Source organism: Panthera leo, chromosome E2 (assembly GCF_018350215.1).
Source record: "Panthera leo isolate Ple1 chromosome E2, P.leo_Ple1_pat1.1, whole genome shotgun sequence".
In the NCBI taxonomy this organism is placed as follows: domain Eukaryota; kingdom Metazoa; phylum Chordata; class Mammalia; order Carnivora; family Felidae; genus Panthera; species Panthera leo.
Genome location: NC_056693.1, coordinates 6634634 through 6655134, shown reverse-complemented (window position 1 = coordinate 6655134; position 20501 = coordinate 6634634). Strand labels below are relative to the sequence as shown.

The following is a 20501-nucleotide window of genomic DNA, read 5'->3' as shown; positions in this document are numbered from 1 at the left end:
TGACCGTCATCCCTGTGCCCTCAGAGCTTCTCGAACGTTGTTCTCCGTCCAAAAGTCGCTTCAAACCCATTTCTGCTGGAAACTCCCCCGAGGAGGCTTCTGTGAGTTCTGTGCTGTACAAATACCTCCACTTCCTGTTAACAGGACCACGCCAACCGAGCCGTGTCCTAATTTTAATTTTCCAGTCCGCTCGCTGAAAGGGATTTTCCCCGCACCGTTTTTTGCCTGGCGTAAGCTCCAGCTTTGCGCCTCCCACCTGTGCGTTTCTGCCCGGACTGACGGGCCCTTTCACTTTCCCAGCCGCCCCTGCCGGCGGGCGCGGAATCGGGCTCTTGGCGCCCCGTAGGGCCGAGATCCAAGATGGCTGCCCCCACGGGGCATGGCCAGGGTGCGGCCATGTTGCCGCAGCGGCAGAGCCGGGGTCCGGTTGTCTTTTCTCCAGAAATGCTTCAGACCCTTGTTGGCCGCAGCCCCGCGGTGCTGAGGGACGCGGACGAAGTTCAGCGAAGTAAGTTCAGGTGCCGGTCGGTCGCAGTGGCGTGTGGCGAGAATCAGGTGCGTTCGCGGACTGTGGCCGGGGAGGGTTCGTCAGCGTCTGCCTGGGGTGGGTGGAATTCTTGCGGGAGGAGACCGTGGGTGGGTGTTCTTCCGTGTTAGGGTGTGCGCTTGCGGTGCCCGTGGTCTCGGTCAGGAGGTGCTCTCGTAGCTCGTGGGTAAAGATTTCTCGGGAACAGCGACCGGGTGCAGAGGGCACATTTGGGGGCCGTTTACTCGCTGGGGCTCAGAGATTGCGAGCGGGAGGGTGGTGGCGGTCAGCTGCAAGTGGAGCGGGTTTTGTTCGGGGCTCAGAGACGAGCTGGTTCGGGGCTCACGGGTCGGGGTCCGTGGAGCTCACGCGGGGGCCGCCGGGTGCGTCGGGGGTGCGGGTGGGAGCGTGGGCTGCGCCTGGAGGCGGGGGGCTCGGCCGCGGCGTGCGGAGCTCGGGCCTGGGCTGCCGCCAACGACAGCGGGTGTGCGTCCCCGCTTCTGCCCTTTCGCCCCGGGTCCTTTTTCAGCTCTGGTTTTTTGGCAGCCGGCGCCACTTCGTACCCTCGGACTCCCAGGAATGAAAGTTTTTGCCGAGATGAACGAGCCAGCCTATCTAATAGCAGTTTTATGTTGAAGTTGCCGCCTTTTCTCTTTTGTCCTCCGAGATTCCTTGCACATTCCTCTTGGATGTTTCTTTTCAGATTCTGACCCAAGTAAAATCTCTTACCAGACTGTACGTTCTTATCACACTGTACGTTCCGTTCACAAGGGATAATCCTTGTCAACATTTTAGTAGATTTCAATTTGAGGCTTTTAGATTATGTGCTTAATATTTATAATTCAGATAAGTTGTGTAAATGGTACTATGATTTTCTCCTTGGCCTCATTTCATATAATAAACACAGATTGTTTTTAACGTGTGAACCGGTGATATTGTGAGTGGATTCGTATTAAGCATTTGCCTATGTATAATCTATATAGAGATGAAATGTTTGAGATGTTTAGGTATCATTTGGGGGACAGTTTATGATTATGCATTTATACCCTTGGATTTGTTCCCCAGCCTTTCGTTTCCAATATAAACTGTTTATTTTTACTGCAGTTGTAAGCGTGTTATTACTTTCTGACTCCCTTTTCCTTATTTTCTGTAATGTAAAAGATCAATTAACTGTAAATATTTATTTGGTACTTGGCCACCCTACTAAATTCTAATTACAGTATCTTTCTCTCCACCCAACATTTTAGTGTGGAACATTTTCACACATACATACTGAAAGAATTTTAAAGTAACCATTCATATACCTACCACCTAGATTTTACCATTAACTTCGGACTAGACTAGCTCTACCAGTTAGTTACCTGAGCCTCTATCCATCTTCTTTTCATGAATCAGTCTTCTTGTTGGTTTTGGTGCATTTTATTTTATTTTTTTTAATGTTTATCTATTTTTGAGAGAGAGACAGAGCACTAGTGGGGGAGGGTCAGAGAGAGAGGGAGACACAGCATCGGAAGCAGGCTCCAGGCTCTGAGCTGTCAGCACAGAGCCCGACGAGGGGCTTGAACTCACCGACCGTGAGATCATGACCTGAGCGGAAGTCGGCCGCTTAACCGACTGAGCCACCCAGGCGCCCCTTAATCTGATTTTTCAATTCCATTGTGTGATGGGTGTGACCTGTGTCTCTTAACCACTTGGCAAAAAGAGAAGTTAAACTCTCTCCCTCAGGGTTGTTTTGAAGATAAGTGTAGTAAAATACCTAAAATTGTGGTCTGTGATGGCAGGAGCCTAGTGTATTTGAGTAAAAAGGCTGATAATTTCCCCATATTTATGGTTTTGTGCTGTGTAAAATTTGTGTGTGTAACTCATTTTCTCTCTCCCTACCTCCTTCCTTACTTCTCTCTCTTTTTTAAAGTAAAGTTGTGAACTTACATTAATGATCTAGCAACAGCAATTTAAATGTAGAATGCCAATAACTTTCTGACTTAAAACATAAGTGCTCTTATGAAAAAATATAATGAGGAACTAAAAGTGACCTCTCAAATATTACACTGTTGTCAGTATTTCTTTTCAGAAGTTCTTAGAAGTGGATTTTTTGGTTACTGGTGATACTTTTATTGCCTAAGTGAATGTTAGGTGTGGTTGGGTGGCTAAGTCGATTGAGCAGCCGCATCTGACTCTGTGTTAAGCCCGAGTCAGGCTTGTGCTTCGTGTGGAGCCTGCTTAAGATTCTCTCTCTCCCTTTTCCCCTCTTCTCTGCTCGGGCTTTCTCTCTAAGAATAAATAAATAAATAGGTAACTAAATAAACTTTAAAAATGTTAAATTATCCCCATGAAATGTCCTGCTCTTTAATACTGACCTTGACCTGTGTATGCTTTAAAATGGTCTAGATTTTTTTTTTTTTTTTTAATTTTTAGAGAGAGTGTGAGTGGGGGAACAGGGCAGAGGGGGAAAGAGAGGGAGAGAGAGAGAGAGAGAGAGAGAGAGAGAGACAGACATTGAGAGAGAGAATCCTAAGCAGGCTCCATGCTCAGCACAGAGCCTGACACAGGGCGTGTTCCTAAGACGCTGGGATCATGACGTGGGCTGAAATCAAGAGTCAAGACGCCCAACCAACTGAGCCATTAAAAAAATTTTTTTTTTAAGTTTACTTATTTATTTTGAGAGAGGAGAGCAAGCAAGTGGGGTAGGGGCAGAAAGAGTAGGCAAGAGAATTCCAAGCAGGCTCTGCACTGTCAGCACAGAGCCCTACTCCGGGCTTGAACTCACCAACCTCAAGATCATGACTTGAGCTGAGATCGAGGGTCAGTCGCTTAACCAACTGAGCCACCTAGGCGCCCCTAGAATTTTTCTATTTAAATGTTGTAGCCAGCCACCTGACTAAAGATGTACACAGACGTGTTAGGTGAATACTGATGATTTGCCTCTTTCTATGTTCAAAAGTCATCTCTGATCATTTTTTCAAAGTGTGTGGTACTGGGTAATGTTTTCAGATGTAAATTCTCAACTCCACCTTTGTAGATAGAGTGTGAAAGCCCGAGAGAATGGTCAACAAGTGGATCTGGCCGTATTCCCACGAAACTATTTACAAAAGCAGGTGGTCTAGGCCCTGTGTTACTGACCCTTGATTTAGATGATTATGTGGCTTTTGCGTTCTCATTTGGAGTTGGGCAAGTAGAGCCCATGAACTGAATCTGGGCCTGTGCCTGTTTTTGTTAATAAAGTCTTATGGGAACTCAGCCACACCTGTTTGTTTTTTTTTTTTTTAATATGACTGCTTTTGAGCTATAGTAGTATAGTTGAGTAGTTGCTACAGAAGCCATGTGCATTATATTTGTTTCCCTTTTAAAATGTAGTTATGTATGTTTAAAAATATATATATTAGTTTTATTCACACTAGAGATTGCAAAATAACATACAGTTTGTATTTGTCGAAGTATTATGGTAATTAGTACTTTTATATTCTTCTCTGTCTATACAGAGATTTTACTTTTTTTTTTAATTTTTTTTTCTTTCAACGTTTATTTATTCTTGGGACAGAGAGAGACAGAGCATGAACGGGGGAGGGACAGAGAGAGAGGGAGACACAGAATCGGAAACAGGCTCCAGGCCCTGAGCCATCAGCCCAGAGCCTGACGCGGGGCTCGAACTCACGGACCGTGAGATCGTGACCTGGCTGAAGTCGGACGCTTAACCGACTGCGCCACCCAGGCGCCCCTATACAGAGATTTTAGAACAGTTTTTCATTCACCACTTCTATGTTATATGCTGCCATGGAATACTTTATTTTTTACTTTATTTATTTTATTTTATCATTAATATTTTTTAATGTTTATTTTTGAAAGAGAGAGAGAGAGATACAGAGTGTGAACGGGGGAGGGGCATACAGAGAGAGAGACACAGAATCCTAAGCACTCCAGGCTCTGAGCTGTCAGCACAGAACCCGACGTGGGGCCCGAACCCCTGAAACTCGAGATCATGCCCTTAGCCAAAGTCTGACACTTAACTGACTGAGCCACCCAGGTGCCCCTGTCATGGAATATCTTAACTCTTCATGTTTTTAAAACCTTCTGAGAGATGATCATTATTATGTTTCCAGTTGGTACTGACTGACTTCAACTCTTATTTACCAGTGTTATTTCTCTTGACTCCTTGCTCCTCTGCTTGCATTGGAAGATCCTTTCCTTTTGCTTGAAGAACCTTCTTATTTGCTGTAACACAGGTCTTCTGATGAAGAATACTGTGTGCTTTCGCCTGAAAATTCAGTTCTATTTCCAAAGAATGTTTTTGCCAACTATCCTATACAGGTTTATACTTCTAATACTCTACAGAGTATGAAGAACTGAATGGCAATGAGAAATTATGAAGACAATGTGTTATTATTTGCTTATTAGCATGATGTTCTCAAAACCAAAGTGTATGTCCCCTAGGATGTAAAAAGACTTTTGCAGAGGTAGATGGACATGCATGATTTAAGAGAAAAATGTGTATCTCTTACTGTCTGTGTGTCCTCTTTCCTAAAAATGATGTGCCTGAGGAGGCCCCTGCCACTTGGCCCAGAGCACTTAATAAAAAGACCGATTTTTTTTTAATTTTTAAATTTTAGTTAACACACTGTGCAATATTGGTTTCAAGGAGTAGAATTCAGTGATTCATCACTTGCATACCACAGCCAGTGGGGGGCGCCTGTGTGGCTCAGTTGGTTAAACATACAACACCCAGTGCTCATCCCAAGTGCCCCCCTTAGCACCCAGCACCCATCTAGCCCATCCCCCACCCACCTCCCTCCATCACTCCTCAGTTTCTTCTCTATCATGAAGAGTCTCTTTGTTATGCCCAGAATTCGTGATCCCCAAATACCGCCTGGGAGCTGAGTCCGATGCAAAAGCAAAAGAGCCTTTATTCGAGCTAGCTCGAGCTCAATCCCCTACCTGCACCAACACAGCGGTGAGATACCGGGGAGAGAGAGCGAGTTTCAAAAGCACAAAGGTTTTATTGGGGTCTAGGGGCAGTTGGTGAGGTAATGGCTGTGGCCTCAGCCGATTGGCTGGGGAAGGGTCGTGACCTTGGCCGATTGGCTAGGGAAGGGTGGGAGTCCTGTTACTCAAGGGGAGGAGGCGCGGTCGTCCGGCATAGGCCCGCCCCTTCATCTTGTGGTTTTTTTCCCTCTCTTTTCAAAAAGACAGATCTTTGGGGGCCTTGGTTTAAGGTGAATGCATAGCGACAGTGACAATATTTGGGCCTAAAGAGATTGTGCCGCTCAGAGTAATTTGCTTTTCAGCCTGTAGGTGCTGGCTCCCCAGGGACAAGAGGAATCCAGGGAAAAAGGAGAAGATTCCAAGACTCAGGCATCAGCATTTCTGGGGAAACCTTTGACTGGAGACTGAGATTTTTGAACAGAAATTTAGAGCTGATCCAGAAGAGCTAAAGACAGAGCATCCCGGTTAGCAGCCATTTCCCAAAATCAGAAGAAGATGATCCAGGCCCAGGTGACTTTTGGTTTCTTTTATTCTTTCCTCCCCCTCCCCCAATGGATTTGTAGAGGCCTGTAGAAAAAAAAAAAAAAAAATCAGTGCAATTAAACAAAAAAGTTTGAATTGAGAATAGCAGGATCTGGAGAAATCTGGGCCAAGTAGGATCAGGAACATATTTTTCATAGGATTCATACTTTGTGGCTCTTGTTGGAATATATGTGATTGTGCAAGACCCTGTAGGTCACGATACCTGTCAATGTTGCACATATCTCTGACAGCCATCATGAGAGAATCTTGGTAAGTTACATGGCAGGCATTAGTTACTGTGATCTGTTTCTACTGCCAACACTTCTGATACCACACATGTGAATTTTTTCATACCAACGACCAGTTCCTCAACTCTCTAGACACCACCGTGTACAATCTGATTCAATCTTGACGCTAACTACCTGGAGTTACTGTCGTACTCCACAAGTTTATAGGGCTCAGTCCCACAAGACTGACCTCATTACAGATGCCAAGCATTAGGTGCCCAGGGTACCCATACTTCTGACTTGGCTACAAATGGGCAGTTCCCACAATCCCTTCCTTGGGTTCGAGAATTCACCCCAGTGGCTCACGTAACTCAGGAAAACACTTTACTTCACATTTACCAGTTTATTATAAAGGCTACAAGATGGGAACAACCAAATGGAAGAGAAGCATAGGGCAAGGTATGGGAGAAGGGGCGAGGACCTTCCATGCCATCTCCAAGCAAGCCACCCTCCCAGCACCTTGATGTGTTAACCAACATGGAAGCACCCCAGCCCTGTAGTTTAGTGTTTTTTATGGAAGTTTCATTATGTAGAGGCGATTGATGAAATCACTGGCCATCTAGTGATTATCTCAATCTCCAGTTCCTCTCCCCTCCCTACCCTGGGGTAGGGCTGACACTTCCAGCCCTCTAATCAATAGCTTGGTTCTCATAGCAACCAGCCACATCCTTAGGGTATCTAGGGGCCCACCAGAGTTACCTCGTTAATATAAATTCGGGTATGGTTGAAAGGGGCTTGTTACAAATAACACAAGGTGTCCCTCCCACCGCAAGCCCTTCTAAAGGCTTTAGGAGCTTTGTGCTAGGAACTGGAGATGAATACCAAATATATACTTCTTATTATATCACAGTATCACAGGCATCGACTGTGAGGAGAAAACAGACTAGTTGCTTGAGGGAATGTTAATGTTTCATGACACATAGGTTTGAAGTTCACATAGGTCTTTGATCGTTCTTCATAGATCTGTTGTGGTGAGTAAAGGCCTTAACTGCCCTTACTTCTCATAAATGTAAAAACGTGGTTCCTGCAGCTGTTTCTTCATTGTTTCTATTGTAGTGTTAACTCTGCCTAATGATATGCACACATACATATATATATTCGTCTATGTACATCTATGTGTCTATAAGTATATTTGTAGTTTTTTTTATAAATTTGCTTGGTCATTAATCTCTTTGCTTTATACATGTATGATACGGTTCCTTTATTTTGTTTAGTATATTAACCACTGAAATTAGTATGGGTTTTCTGGTGATTCTAGCATATCTGCAGTCTTCATCACTGATTTTGGTATTGGTTCACATGCTCGTGGTGAACTTAGAAATCTGTGTTATTCATCTACGTACTTCCATATTGGCAAATAGATGCTCAAATTTATACAGATGTTCTTACACCAGCAAGAGGATTTAATGGTACATATTACAGAAACTTTCTCTGATTTTCAACTTTGTTTGATGAGGAGAAGACTGCACAGTGACATAATATTTTACAAGATTTCTTATTCTATCACCATGTATTAAAGAACAAAAACCACCAACTTCCTTTATGGTGAAATGAACAGAATAGTTTCCCTTATCCATTTTTTACGTATCACTGAAAGAACATCATTTCATTAAATGTAACTGTGTTATAACAGGAATCCCTGACATTTGAGGACGTGGCCGTGGGCTTCTCCCGGGAGGAGTGGCGGCTCCTGGCCCCCGCCCAGAAGGACCTGTACCGGGACGTGATGCTGGAGAACTACAGGAACTTGGTGTCCGTGGGTGAGGACGACTCCTCTGTGTCTCTCACAGGGTGCTCTGCCAGTGGTTTTTTCTTTCTCAGCTACTTAACTCTTTAGTACTCTGACATGATAGATTCTCGCATCCTTTTCTTCTCTCAGACAAGAGGATATAATGTCCCCTCTCTTGAGAGAAAAGCCTTGATGTTTACAGATGTGAAACATTGTTTATTCCCTAAAATGTAACATTATGCCCTCCTGATATACCCCAGGCCACAGAGTCATCTTCTTCTTCTTCTTTTTTTTAAGGTTATTTATTTATTTTGAGAGAGAGAGAAAGTGTGAGTCAGGGAGGGGCAGAGAGAAGGGAGAGAGAGAGAGAGTCCCAAGCAGGCTCCGCACTGCTGGCGCAGAGCCCAACATGGTGCTTGACCCCGCGAACCACGAGATCGTGACCCGAGCCACAGTCGGACGCTGAACCAACTGAGCCACCCCGGTGCCCCAACCACTGAGTCCTCTATCATTTCTCACGAACAGGGTATCTCGCCAGCAAACCAGATGCACTCTCCAAGTTGGAAGGAGGAGAACTTTGGACAACAGAAGATGAGATCGACAGTCGAATCTGCCCAGGTGAGTGAGAAGTTGGCAGGGTGGGGGGTGGCTGCAGAAGCAGTACCCTGGTCAGACAGAGAAGGCGTCACAGCTGTGACAGCCCCTCCCCACATCTGTTTTCCTCTATGGGAACTCTTCTTCTTCGTTGAAATTTCGAGGAAAATATATCCCTTTTTTTCTTTTGAGATCTGATCCCTGTTCCCTGTTTGCTTTATATACTTCTTGTTTTTGTTTGTTTTGCATAGTCATCTTCTTCCTCGGACTTTCTAATCTTCATCCACTGTGACAGTGTCTCTCCTGCTGTGAAATTCCACTTTCCAGGCCTTTCTGGAAAAAAACAACTTTGACTTCCCCACTTTTTTCTCACTACTATGCCTGCTTACCAGGAAATAATGATTTCCTTCCATAACTTCTGACTATACCTTCGATACTTGGTCTCCATGGTAACCTGGCTTTTGCTGTGCATTTATGTCGTTCTTTGCCCCCACCCCCACCCCGGGAACCCCTGAAGTTCTCCATACTTTCATTTTCGTTTTCTTCTCAGTTCTCCTCACTCTTAAGTTTCCTCCATTCCCGTGAGTCAACCTCTTTCTCTTTTCTTTAGATGTCCAATTGACTTCTCTCTCAATGTTGTCTAATGCATGCTTTCATCCTATATATTTTACCCTTCTTCATGGCAGCCAGCCGTAACTTCCCATTCTGTGTGTGAGCACAGGAATCATCTTCTCTTCATCCTTTTTTAATTTTTATTATTTATTTATTATTTTTTTTTTTTTCATCCTTTTTTTAAAATGCAGGTTCTTGAGGTGCCTGGGTGGCTCAGTCGGTTGAGCATCCGACTCTTGGTTTCGGCTCAGGTCATGATCTCACGGCTTCGTGGGCTCAAACCACAGAGCATCGGGTTCTGTGCTAGCAGCACGGAGCCTGCTTGGGATTCTCTGTCTCCCTTTGTCTCTGCCTCTCCCTTGCTTGTGCTGTCTCTGTCTTTCTCAAAAAATAAATAAATAAACTTAAAAAAAAATAAAATTTAGGTTCTCTTTGAGTTCAACACAACTACACATTTTAAATTGTCCCCATCCTGGCATTACCTTGAATGTTCTCTGCTTGCTGAGCTCTCAGAGGTTATTTAATTAACAAGAAAATATCTTTTTTAACATGCCACATGATTGCCAGACCAAACTATGTCATAAGTTATGTCTGCTTCAAATGATTTCCTTCATGGTTTTGTTAATTCAGATTTTCCTTTAATTATTAGATGTTATCACTGCATTTATTTTCCTAAAGCTTTTGTTTTCACATGATTTTTTTTTAATTTTTATTATTTATTTTTGAGAGAGAGAGAGACAGAGCACGAGCAGGGGAGGGTTAGAGAGAAAGATGCAGAATCCGAAGTAGGCTCCAGGCTCTGAAGCACTCCCTGACATTGTTGTTGTTGTTGTTGTTGTTGTTGTTGTTGTTATTGTAATTCAGTCACACCCTGATACTGGATGTACCCATGTATTATTACTTTTCAATTTGTAAAGTGATGGCAAAATGGGGCACCTGGGTGGTTCTCCAACAGTTCATGAGTTGGAGCCCCACGTCGGGCTCTGTGCTGACAGTTCGGAGCCTGGAGCCTGCTTTGGATTCTGTGCCTCCCTCTCTCTCTGCCCCTCCGCCACCCACTCTCTCTGTCTCTCTGTCTCTCTGTCTCTCTCTCAAAAATGAATAAATGTTAAAATAAATAAATAAATAATAAAAATAAATTTAAAGTGATAGCAAATGGAATTTCTACTAATTTTTCAAGAACTTGAATCTGATTTTTTTTTATTCAAGTATAATTAACATACAGTGTTATATTAGTTTCAGGTGTACAATTCAACAATCTAGGGGTGCCTGTGTGGTTCACTCGGTTAAGCATCCGGCTCTTGATCTTGGCTCAGGTCATGATCTCACGGTTCACGAGTTTGAGCCCTCCAGTAACACAAAGCCTGCTTGGGATTCTGTCTCTCCCTCTCTCTATCCCTTCCCTTCCCTCATGTGCTCACTCTCTCTCAAAATAAATCAACTTTTAAAAAAATCTCACATTTTAAGATGTGATTTCACATTTTAAGATAACATCTTCACATTTAGCATGCATGTTTCACAATGCATGCTAGATTTTCCCCTCATTCTGGACTTCAGTAATATTCCTTATTTTAGTGAGAGACATTTTGTCCAGCAGCCCAAGCCACACAATTCCTGAAGTGATCCTCGAGTCCTCGCTTTCATTAACCTCTTCCCACTTCTCCCGTTGAGCCCATCAGTGAACCTTATCTTTTCTTTAAATAGATCTTGATTTCCTCTACCTCTTACGTCTCCACTGCTTCTTTAACTGTGCTTCACAAACTGCAATGCCTTCTTAATCCTTTGCTTCAGTTGTCTGTACCTAGAATAAAATCAGGATGTTTTACAGATTTAACTCAATGCTGATACTATCTACCTGGAAAGAATGTCAGATCCTATAAGCTAAAGGTTCAGTCCACAAGTCTGTCCCTACTTCAGATGTCAGTTGCAAGTCCAGATTGTTACCTATGCTTCTGTCCATCTGGCTATAAATTGTAGATTCCCATGTCCCCCTCTTTGGGTTCAATTAATTTGCTAGAGTAGCTCACAGAACTCAGAGAAACACTTGTGTTTGCCAGCTTAATAAAGGATTTATAAAGGATACAGATGAACAGCCAAATGAAGAGGTACATAGGGCAAAGTATGAAGGATTTCTGAATGCAGGAGCTTCTGTCTCCATGGAACTGGGGTGCACCACCCTCCTGGCACACGGATGTGTTTACCAACCCAGAAGCTGATCAGATCTTATTTAAGAGTTTCTATAGAGCTTTTTTTAAAAAAATGTTTACTTATTTTGAAAGAAAAAGAATGAGCAGGGGAGGGGGAGAGAGAAAGAGAGAATCCCAAGCAGGCTCCGTGCTGTCAGCACAGAGCCTGACATGGGGCTCAATATCACAAACCGTGAGATCATGATTTGAGCCAAAGTCGAGTCAAGAGCTTAACTGACTGAGCCACCCAGGTGCCCCGAGAGTTTCTGTACAGCTGTAATCTCTAGTTCCTCCTGCCTTTCCCTTTCTTGGTGGGTGGGGCTGAAAGTTCCAACCTTATAATCGCTTGGTCTTTCTGGGTACCAGCCCCATTTCGTGGTTGTGTAGGAACCCTATGCTAAATCGCCTCATTAGCATAAACTCAGTTGTGATTGAAAGGGCTTGTTATGAATAACAAAAGAAACTCCCGTTAGGACATTTAGAAGCTCTGTACCAGGAACTGTGGATAGAGACCAAATGTATTTCTTATTATACCACCTGTAGGATTGTCACTTAAAATAACTACTTCACATGAAGGCCTTTTTAAAACAGTTTTATTCCAAACTAAGATTATGAGAGATGACAGAGTGATTCATTGTTCTCTTCTCTCCTAGAAATCAGGAAAGTTGATGATCCCCTGCAGTGTCAGTTACAAAATCGAAGCATTCAGAAGAGTGTGGAACAATGCTGTGAACATAATACATTTGCAAGCATTTTTAACCAGAGTGAAAGTGATTTTCTGTTGAAACAAAATTATGATATGTTTGATTTACGTGAAAAACCTTTAAAATCAAATTCAAGTTTGGAAAGCCAGAGTATAAGCTGTAATTTGGAGAACTCTGCTGAGTTTCATGAAGATGGGAAATCCCTTCTTTACGGTAACCACGAACAATTTTATAGTGTAAATAAATTTCCTGTAGGTGTAAAACCCATTAATAATAATTCCCAGGTCATGAAACAACAGAGAACTCAAAATACGCAGAAAGCCCATGTATGCAGTGAATGTGGGAAAGCCTTTGTCAAGGTGTCTCAGCTCACTGATCATCAGAGAGTTCATACTAGAGAGAAACCTCATGGATGCGGTATGTGTAGGAAAGCATTCTCCAGAAAATCCAGGCTAATTGAACATCAGAGAATTCATACAGGACTGAAACATTATGAATGCACTGAATGTGACAAAACATTTCCTAAGAAATCACAATTCAACATACACCAGAAAACTCATATGGGACAGAAGCCTTATACATGTAATGAATGCGGGAAGGCGTTCATCAAGAAATGTCGGCTCGTTTATCATCAGCGAACTCATACAGGAGAGAAGCCCCATGAATGCAGTCTGTGTGAGAAAGCCTTCTCTACAAAGTTTAGTCTCACTACACATCAGAAAACTCATACAGGCGAGAAACCATATATATGCAACGAATGTGGAAAAGGCTTCATTGAGAAGAGACGTCTTGTTGCACATCATCGAACTCATACTGGCGAGAAACCTTTTATATGCGATGAATGTGGGAGAGGTTTCACCCTGAAGAACAGTCTTCTCACACATCAGCAAACTCATACAGAAGAGAAATTGTATACATGCAGTGAATGTGGAAAAGGCTTCTCAATGAAGCACTGTCTCATCGTACATCAGCGAACTCATACAGGAGAGAAACCCTACACATGCAGTGAGTGTGGAAAAGGCTTCACCTTGAAGAGTCCGCTCATCAGACATCAGCGAACACATACGGGAGAGAAACCCTATGTGTGTAGTGTATGTGGAAAAGGCTTCACCATGAAGAGTGATCTCATTGTACATCAGCGAACTCATACTGCAGAGAAACCATACATATGCAGTGATTGCGGGAAAGGCTTCACCGTGAAGAGCCGCCTGATTGTACACCGGCGAACTCATACGGGCGAGAAACCCTACGTATGCAGTGAATGTGGGAAAGGCTTTCCAGCAAAGATACGGCTGGTCGGACATCAACGAACTCACACGGGAGAGAAGCCCTATATATGCAGTGAATGTGGAAAAGGCTTCACAGAGAAGAGTCATCTCAACGTGCACAGGCGCACTCATACAGGAGAGAAACCCTATATATGCAATGAGTGTGGCAAAGGCTTAACTGGGAAAAGCATGCTCGTTGCACATTTGCGAACTCATACCGGAGAAAAACCGTATATATGCAGTGAGTGTGGAAAGGGCTTCACCATGAAGAGTACTCTAGGTATACATCAGCAGACTCATACCGGAGAGAAGCCATACAAATGCAACGAATGTGATAAAGCCTTCCGGAAGAAGACCTGCCTCGTACAACATCAGAGATTTCACACGGGAAAAACCTCCTTTGCATGTGCCGAATGTGGAAAATTTTCTTTGCGCAAAAATGATCTCATCACCCATCAGAGAATTCACACAGGAGAGAAACCATTTGAATGCAGGGAATGTGGGAAAGCCTTCACGACCAAGTCAGGGCTCAATGTTCATCAAAGAAAACATACCGGAGAGAGGCCCTATGGATGCAGTGATTGTGGGAAAACTTTTGCCCACTTGTCAATCCTTGTTAAACACAAGAGAATTCACAGATAGTCACTTTGGGAAAACCTGTTGCCAGTTGTAGGCCCTCAAGATAATATTTTGCAATGAAGAATGAATGCAAAGAATGGTATTATCTTTAGTGATCAGTTGTGTCACATTTTATGTTGACAAAAAACTTACAAAACTGCTCGCGCAGTCAGCCTTGATGAAAATATCTTAGGACGTTATACATCTAAAAAGTGTTGACTAAGATAGATTCTATGAATGTGACAGACTAGGAAAGACTTCGGTGGGAAGAAGACCTATCACGTGATCATCACAGATCATGAACGACTAGGAAAGCCTTTGCCCAGAAGTTAAGACCTCAGTAGATGTTAATTCACACTAGAGAAGTACTTTCCTATGGTAATAAATATAGTCCGGTCTTGAAGTAACGTATTTGCCAGGAAATCCACACAGAAATAACTTAGGAACACGTTCAATGTGGTGGACTTTAGCCAAATACCAGACAACTTAAGGAAAGAGGCCTTGGGGAAATGATGCATGAGAGCGTTCTGTCATATGTCTAACATAATACACCTCTCAGACATTGAGAACAGGATACCTTCAGCCATATGTCCGACTGCCTTGTCATTGATGTTATCAATTTTAAATCGTGGCAGTTACTCTTATCATGTATTAAATTTTAATATGTACAACGCAGGAGTGTTCTATGCGTGTTCTCTGCCTGTTTCATTATATAATTAACCCTTGAGTTTCTTTGTTCCAAATTTAATTGTTATTACCAAATACTTGAAGTACTTCAGAATGAAACGATATATTCATATGTGTAACTCAATATATTTGGATGTGTTTAACCAAGTTTATAAGCAGCATCAAGTGGTTTATAAAATTAATGTAAATGCAACGTTTATATAACTTCTAATTTTTTTTAAGTTTATTTATTTTGAAATAGAGACCGAGATGAGAGAGGGAGGGAGGGAGGGAGGGAGGGAGAGAGAGAGAGAGAGAGAGAGAGAGAATCCCAAGTAGGCTCTGTACCATCAGTGCAGAGCCCAGAGAGAGAGAGAGAGAGAGAGAGAGAATCCCAAGTAGGCTCTGTACCATCAGTGCAGAGCCCAGTACGGGGTTTGAGCTCACGAACCGTGAGGTCATGACCATCAGATGCTTAACCGACTGAGCTACCTCCGCGTCGTATGTGACTTTTAATTTTGAAATAAGTTTAGAATCACAAAAACGAGTATTTCTGAGATTTCCTAAATGCCCTTCAGCCAGCTGTTTCCAAAGGTAAAACCTTACATAACCATAGTCCAGTATCAAATAGAGGAAAGTGAAATTATTATACTACTTTTAACCACAGGATTTACTTGGATCTCACCAGTTTTCACATGCACTCATTTTTGTTTTTTATATGTAGTTTTAAGAAACTTTATCACATATGTAGGTTTCTGTAACCAACACCACAGTAAAAATTCAGAATGTGTTGTCGACACAAACTCCCCATGCTGCCCCTTCATAGTGACACTTTTCCCTGGCATCAGAGATTCTATGAATTTGTCATGTATAGAACATTAATTAGAAAGGTAGAGTCATTTAGCACTTACTCTTTGAAGTTGGCTATTTGACCTTATGAGATAATAGGAAATATATAGGTCTCTGCCCCTTGTGGCCAGCTGCCCCTGGTTGCCGCCACACGCTCCTGAAGCCCTTGTAAATTCCTAAGTGATGAGTGCATTCGGAGCAATTTTTATTCTAATGAGGTGACTCTGGGTGGGCTCCTGCAAGGCTTCCGGATGAGGACTGGATGAGGACCAAGCCATAATCAAAAAGTTTGCAACATTCTGCCCAACACCCATCCTCCAGGGAGGGGAGAGGGAAATTGAGTCAGTAATTGGTCGGTCCTGAAGAAGCCTCCATAAGATCCCCAAGGATGGGTGAGCTTCCAGGTAGGTGAACACAGCCAGGTTGGGGGAGGGCAACATAACACAACTCCACCAGGACAGAAGCTCGTGCTTGGGACCCTTCCAGGTCTCATTCCATGTGTCTCTTCATCTGGCCGTTCACCTATATGCTTTAACCCAGCTTTTAATTGGTGTCCGTGTTTCTCCGAGTTCTGTGAGCTGCTCTAGCAAATCAATGGAACTGGAGGAAGGAGTTGTGGGGAACTCCCACTTGGAAGCAAGTCCGAAGTTGTAGGTAACCTGGGGACCTACTACTGGTCCCTGGGTATGAAATGAGGAGGGGGGTTCATTCGTGGGGCCGAGCCCTTCACCTGTGGGACCTGACACTCCGGGTAGCTCGTGTCGGGATGGAGTTACACTGCAGGGCCCAGCTGGTGTCCTGGAGAATTGCGGGGGTGTGCGGAAATCCCCACACGCATTTGGTGACCGGAAGTGCCCCAAGGGTCGTGTGGCAGCCAGTGTGAGTAAAGGAGAAGCACGGCAGGAGGCCGACACTGTAGGTTTGTCCAATACGGACCTCAGGAAAAGTCAACCCGAGATCCAGCCAGAAGCTCTGTGGGGTCTTCCCTGCACTTGGACGCCGGACTTCACGCAAACTGGCTGCGCCCCAGGTGCTCCTGCCTAAGTGCTCAGCTTGCCCTTTTCCCCAAACTGATGATCAGAATGCGCCCCCGCGTCACATGGGCTTCGGGTGGGTTCCCGCCTCTGAAGAGGCCTGTGACCGTCCCTTTCGAGGAGGGGAAGGCCCCGGGTGCCCTCATGACGGTTCCGATTCTTCCCGCCGGACAGAGGGCCGGCAGCAAAACGACTGCTCCGGTCAGAAGCGCTCGGAGAGCTCAGGGAGGAAGCGAGGTCACCTCCCACCCGAGTGCGCTCGGGCCCGGAGCGAGCGAGCCGAGACGCACTTCCGGAAGCCCCGAGCCCGCCGCACACGCCCCTCGCCGCCCAGACCCCAGCCGCTGGCCAGCAGGGCGCCGAGAGCACCGCAGTCGCACGAGGTCCGGGGAGTCCTCAGAGGCTCGGGGTTCGGGGCGCCTGACCGGGTGTGGGTCCCGAGCGAGGGGCCCGGCCCGGGAGGCGGGAATGCGCCCGGGGACGTCCTCAGTCCCCGAGGAAGGCGGGCGCGCGCTCAGGCGAGGTCTTTGGGGCCCGACGGCCGAGGGCGGCGGGTCGGGAGCGGGGGCTCGTGTGTTAACTTCGCGGGGCGAGCTGCGGACCCACGAACACCGCGCCTCGGCGACCTCAGCGATTTCACCTGGGGCTCCGAAGGGGCAGGTGCGTCCAGCGCGAGGAGAGCTCCTGCGGTAACCTTGACATCGAATCTGAGGTCAATGTTGTTTGGGGGAGTGCAGGATTTGAGAGCCTAGGAGTCTAGAAGTTTTGAGACTCATAACCCCTGGCCTGTGTGTGTGTGTGTGTGTGTGTGTGTGTGTGTGTGTGTGTGTGTGATTTAATGTTCATTTTTGAGAGAGAGAGAGAGTACAAGTGGGAGAGAGGCAGAGAAAGGGGGAGACAGAGGATCCCAAGCGGGCTCTGTGCTGATAGCAGCGAGCTGATGCTAGGCTCGAACACAGGAACCGTGAGGTCATGACCTGAGCGATGCTCAACGGACTGAGCCACCCAGGTGCCCCATGAGGCTCAACCTTCTGGATGGGGGAAGTATTTCCTTTCAGTCTTTTGAGTCCCTTCTCAAGATTCCTAACAAAAATTCGAATCAAAATTTGTCTCCTGCATCCCCTCTCCTCACTGTCCCTGCAAAAATCAGAGTAGTTCGCCATGATCAAGTGCTGTGTCCCTGAATAAAGATAGGCTTTTTATCTTTTTTTTTTTTTTTTTTTTTTTTAAGTAGGCTTCACACTTAAAAGCAGACTTGAACTCATGACCCTGAGATCAAGACCTGACCTGAGATGCTTAACCCACTGAGCTACCCAGGTGCCCCAGGATTTTTATTTTATGGCAAAAGTCTCCTCAGGTATTTCCTTCCAGGTTTGACACAAGCAACCATTTTCGTAAATTCTCCTTCTCCATGAGAGCCATTTCATTAAATTAAAAAAAATTTTTTTTAATGTTTATTTTTGACACAGAGAGAGACAGAGACAGAGCATGAGTGGGGGATGGGCAGAGAGAGAGGGAGACACAGAATTTGAAGCAGGCTCCAGGCTCTTATGTCACTTATCACCACTATCCAATTTTTTTGAATTTTCATGACCCCCCAAAGTAACTGGATGGTTGTTTTGGTATTGTTGAGTTTTGGCAATTCTTAATATATTCTGAATATAAGTCCTTTATCAGATGTACAGTGTGGAGATATTTTCTCCCAATCCCTGGCTCCACTCTTCTTAAATGTTGTGCTTAGAAAGTACAAATGTTTAAAAGAAAAAAAAAGTACAAATGTTTTTAATTTTAACCAAGTCCAATTTATCACCTTTTATGGCTCATCCATTACTGTCTTGTCTCACGAACTCTCTGGCTAATTTATTTGGTTTATGAACATTACCTCCCATTTACCTCTCTCCCTTATATTTAGGTCTGGGATCTATCTTGAGTGAATTTTTGTATATATTTAGAGTTAAAGGTCTTAATTTATTTTTCTGCAAACAGAAATACAATTATCCCAGCATCCTTTGTTGAAAAGACTAATCCCATTCAATCATCTTGGTACCTTGGGAAAAAAGCTATTGACCTTAATATTTTTGGACTCTCAATTCTGGTTGTAACTTTCTCATTGACTCCAGACCCTTGTTGGCCTCACTTTAGTGGCCTTTTCCTGAGGCCCCGATCTCAGTCCCAGTTTAGGTTCCTCCTAGCTGCTCTTTCCTCTAGTTGGTGTTGGCCAGCCCCATGCTGATGAGGGACAGAAGCAGAAGAATGTTCACTTTAGTCTGGAAGGCTGACCAATAGCCAGCATAGTTCTAATAAGGATCAAATATGTACTGGTTCCTACATTCTTCTTCTTTTTTATTTTATTTTTTAAAAATCTTTATTTATTTTTGAGAGAGAGACAGAGTGTGAGCAGGGGAGGAGCAGAGAGAGAGGGAGACACAGAATCTGAAGCAGGCTCCAGGCCCTGAGCCGTCAGCACAGAGCCCAAGGCAGGGCTTGAACTCACAAGCTGTGAGATCATGACCTGAGCTGAAGTCGGATGCTCAACCGACTGAGCCACCCAGGCGCCCCTACTTCTTCTTTTTCAAAGTTTATTTATCTTTCAAGAGACAGAAACAGTGCCAGTAGGAGAGGGGCAGAGAGAGAGAATCCCAAGCAGGTTCCTCATTGTCAGCACAGAGCCTGACACCGGGCTCGATCTCTTGAAACCTTGAGATCATGACCTGAGCTGAAACCAGGAGTCTGACACTTACCCAAACTGAGCCACCCAGGCACCCCTAGGTTGCTACATTCTTAAAGGGTCTGATGACTGCCTGTAAATCTCACAGATAGTTACTATCAAACTGAATGATAAGCACCAGAGATATCTTGGGTAAGTAGTTTTATGAGTCGAAATTCTAAGAGAACATTGATGATCCAATACTCCCTGCGTGTCCCCTTGCCGTTGAGTAGTAAGCATAAGCATATAACCACCAGATTCATACAGCAAAAGTGCAGCTTTTTCTGCCCACAGGTCCTGTCCCGGTGCTGCTTAAATTAACTTAGTAAGTTGCACCACAAAAGTCTCAAGAATTCTTTCTTCACCATTTAGCTCAACAATCTCACAATATTGTACCAGTTGCTCAAAATCTTTTTCTGTTCTTAAAAACCTCCTCCTGCAAGCAATTTTTCACCAGAAGCTTTCCGTGGGTGCCTGTTACCAGATGTATTTTCCTCTTTCCAGAAGTTTGTTCTCTGCTGCACCATCCACACTTGAACTTTTACTGTTCGGAAACTTTTTTTTTTTCTTCCAGAGAGAGAATCCCGGAGGCACAGAGACAGGGAGAGAGAAAGTGAGAGAGAAGCGGGGCTCCAGCTCATCTAATGGGGGCTGGAGCAAACGAACGGTGAGATCATGACCTGAGCCCAAGTCCGATGCTGAAGGACTGAGCCACCCAGGTACCCAGAAACCTTTTTTAAAAAATAAGGCGTGGAGGGGCGCCTGGGTGGCTCAGTCAGTTAAGCATTGGACTTTGGCTCAGGTCATGATCTATCCTTCCTGAGTTCCAGCCCCAGGTCAGGCTCTGCACTGACAGCTCAGAGTCTGGAGCCTGCTACGGATTCTGTGTCTCCCTCTCTGCCCCTCCCTCGCTTGTGCTCTGTATCTCAAAAATAAATAAAATAAAATACAGAATGTATACTATACACTCGGGCCTTGTCCCTTCCTGCATAGCTCGAGAATGCAATTTAACTTACACCAAGTTTGCCTCCAAGAAATTGAGTCTGAAAATCTACCCGTCTCCCGCAAGACCCGACTTTAAGTAAATGAGATAATTTCGGCGGCTTCTGACTTCCGGGCTATCACCGGCTCGCAGCCGCAAACCGGCCGCCTTGCCTCGTGTACGTCACTTGTCCCACAGTCGTTCCAGCATGGCCGCCCCCAAAGCCACAGCCAGTGGGCG

General features: G+C 44.6%; 1 protein-coding gene across 3 annotated transcripts; it reads left to right on the top strand.

The window, feature by feature from the left end:
* Window positions 1–382: 382 nt before the first annotated feature.
* On the top strand, window positions 383–14696 carry ZNF615 (zinc finger protein 615). Of its 3 annotated transcripts, none has more exons than XM_042920672.1 (5): window positions 383–508; window positions 5806–6013; window positions 7946–8072; window positions 8567–8659; window positions 12087–14696. In XM_042920672.1, exons 2-5 carry the CDS (start codon window positions 5999–6001, stop codon window positions 14045–14047), a joined length of 2196 nt encoding a protein of 731 aa, XP_042776606.1. In that variant the 5' UTR covers window positions 383–508; window positions 5806–5998; the 3' UTR covers window positions 14048–14696. The 3 variants fall into 3 exon arrangements, with proteins under 3 accessions (XP_042776606.1, XP_042776605.1, XP_042776607.1); XM_042920671.1 differs by having other exon boundaries at window positions 383–555; XM_042920673.1 differs by lacking the exon at window positions 383–508 and having other exon boundaries at window positions 5719–6013.
* The last annotated feature ends 5805 nt before the right edge of the window (window positions 14697–20501 follow it).

Excerpts from the sequence above, each read along its gene's own strand:
- ZNF615 (XM_042920672.1), top strand. Across the intron at positions 8,073-8,566 it reads CAGGAACTTGGTGTCCGTGG|GGTATCTCGCCAGCAAACCA; the intron begins GTGAGGACGACT and ends TCTCACGAACAG. Across the intron at positions 8,660-12,086 it reads CGACAGTCGAATCTGCCCAG|AAATCAGGAAAGTTGATGAT; the intron begins GTGAGTGAGAAG and ends CTTCTCTCCTAG.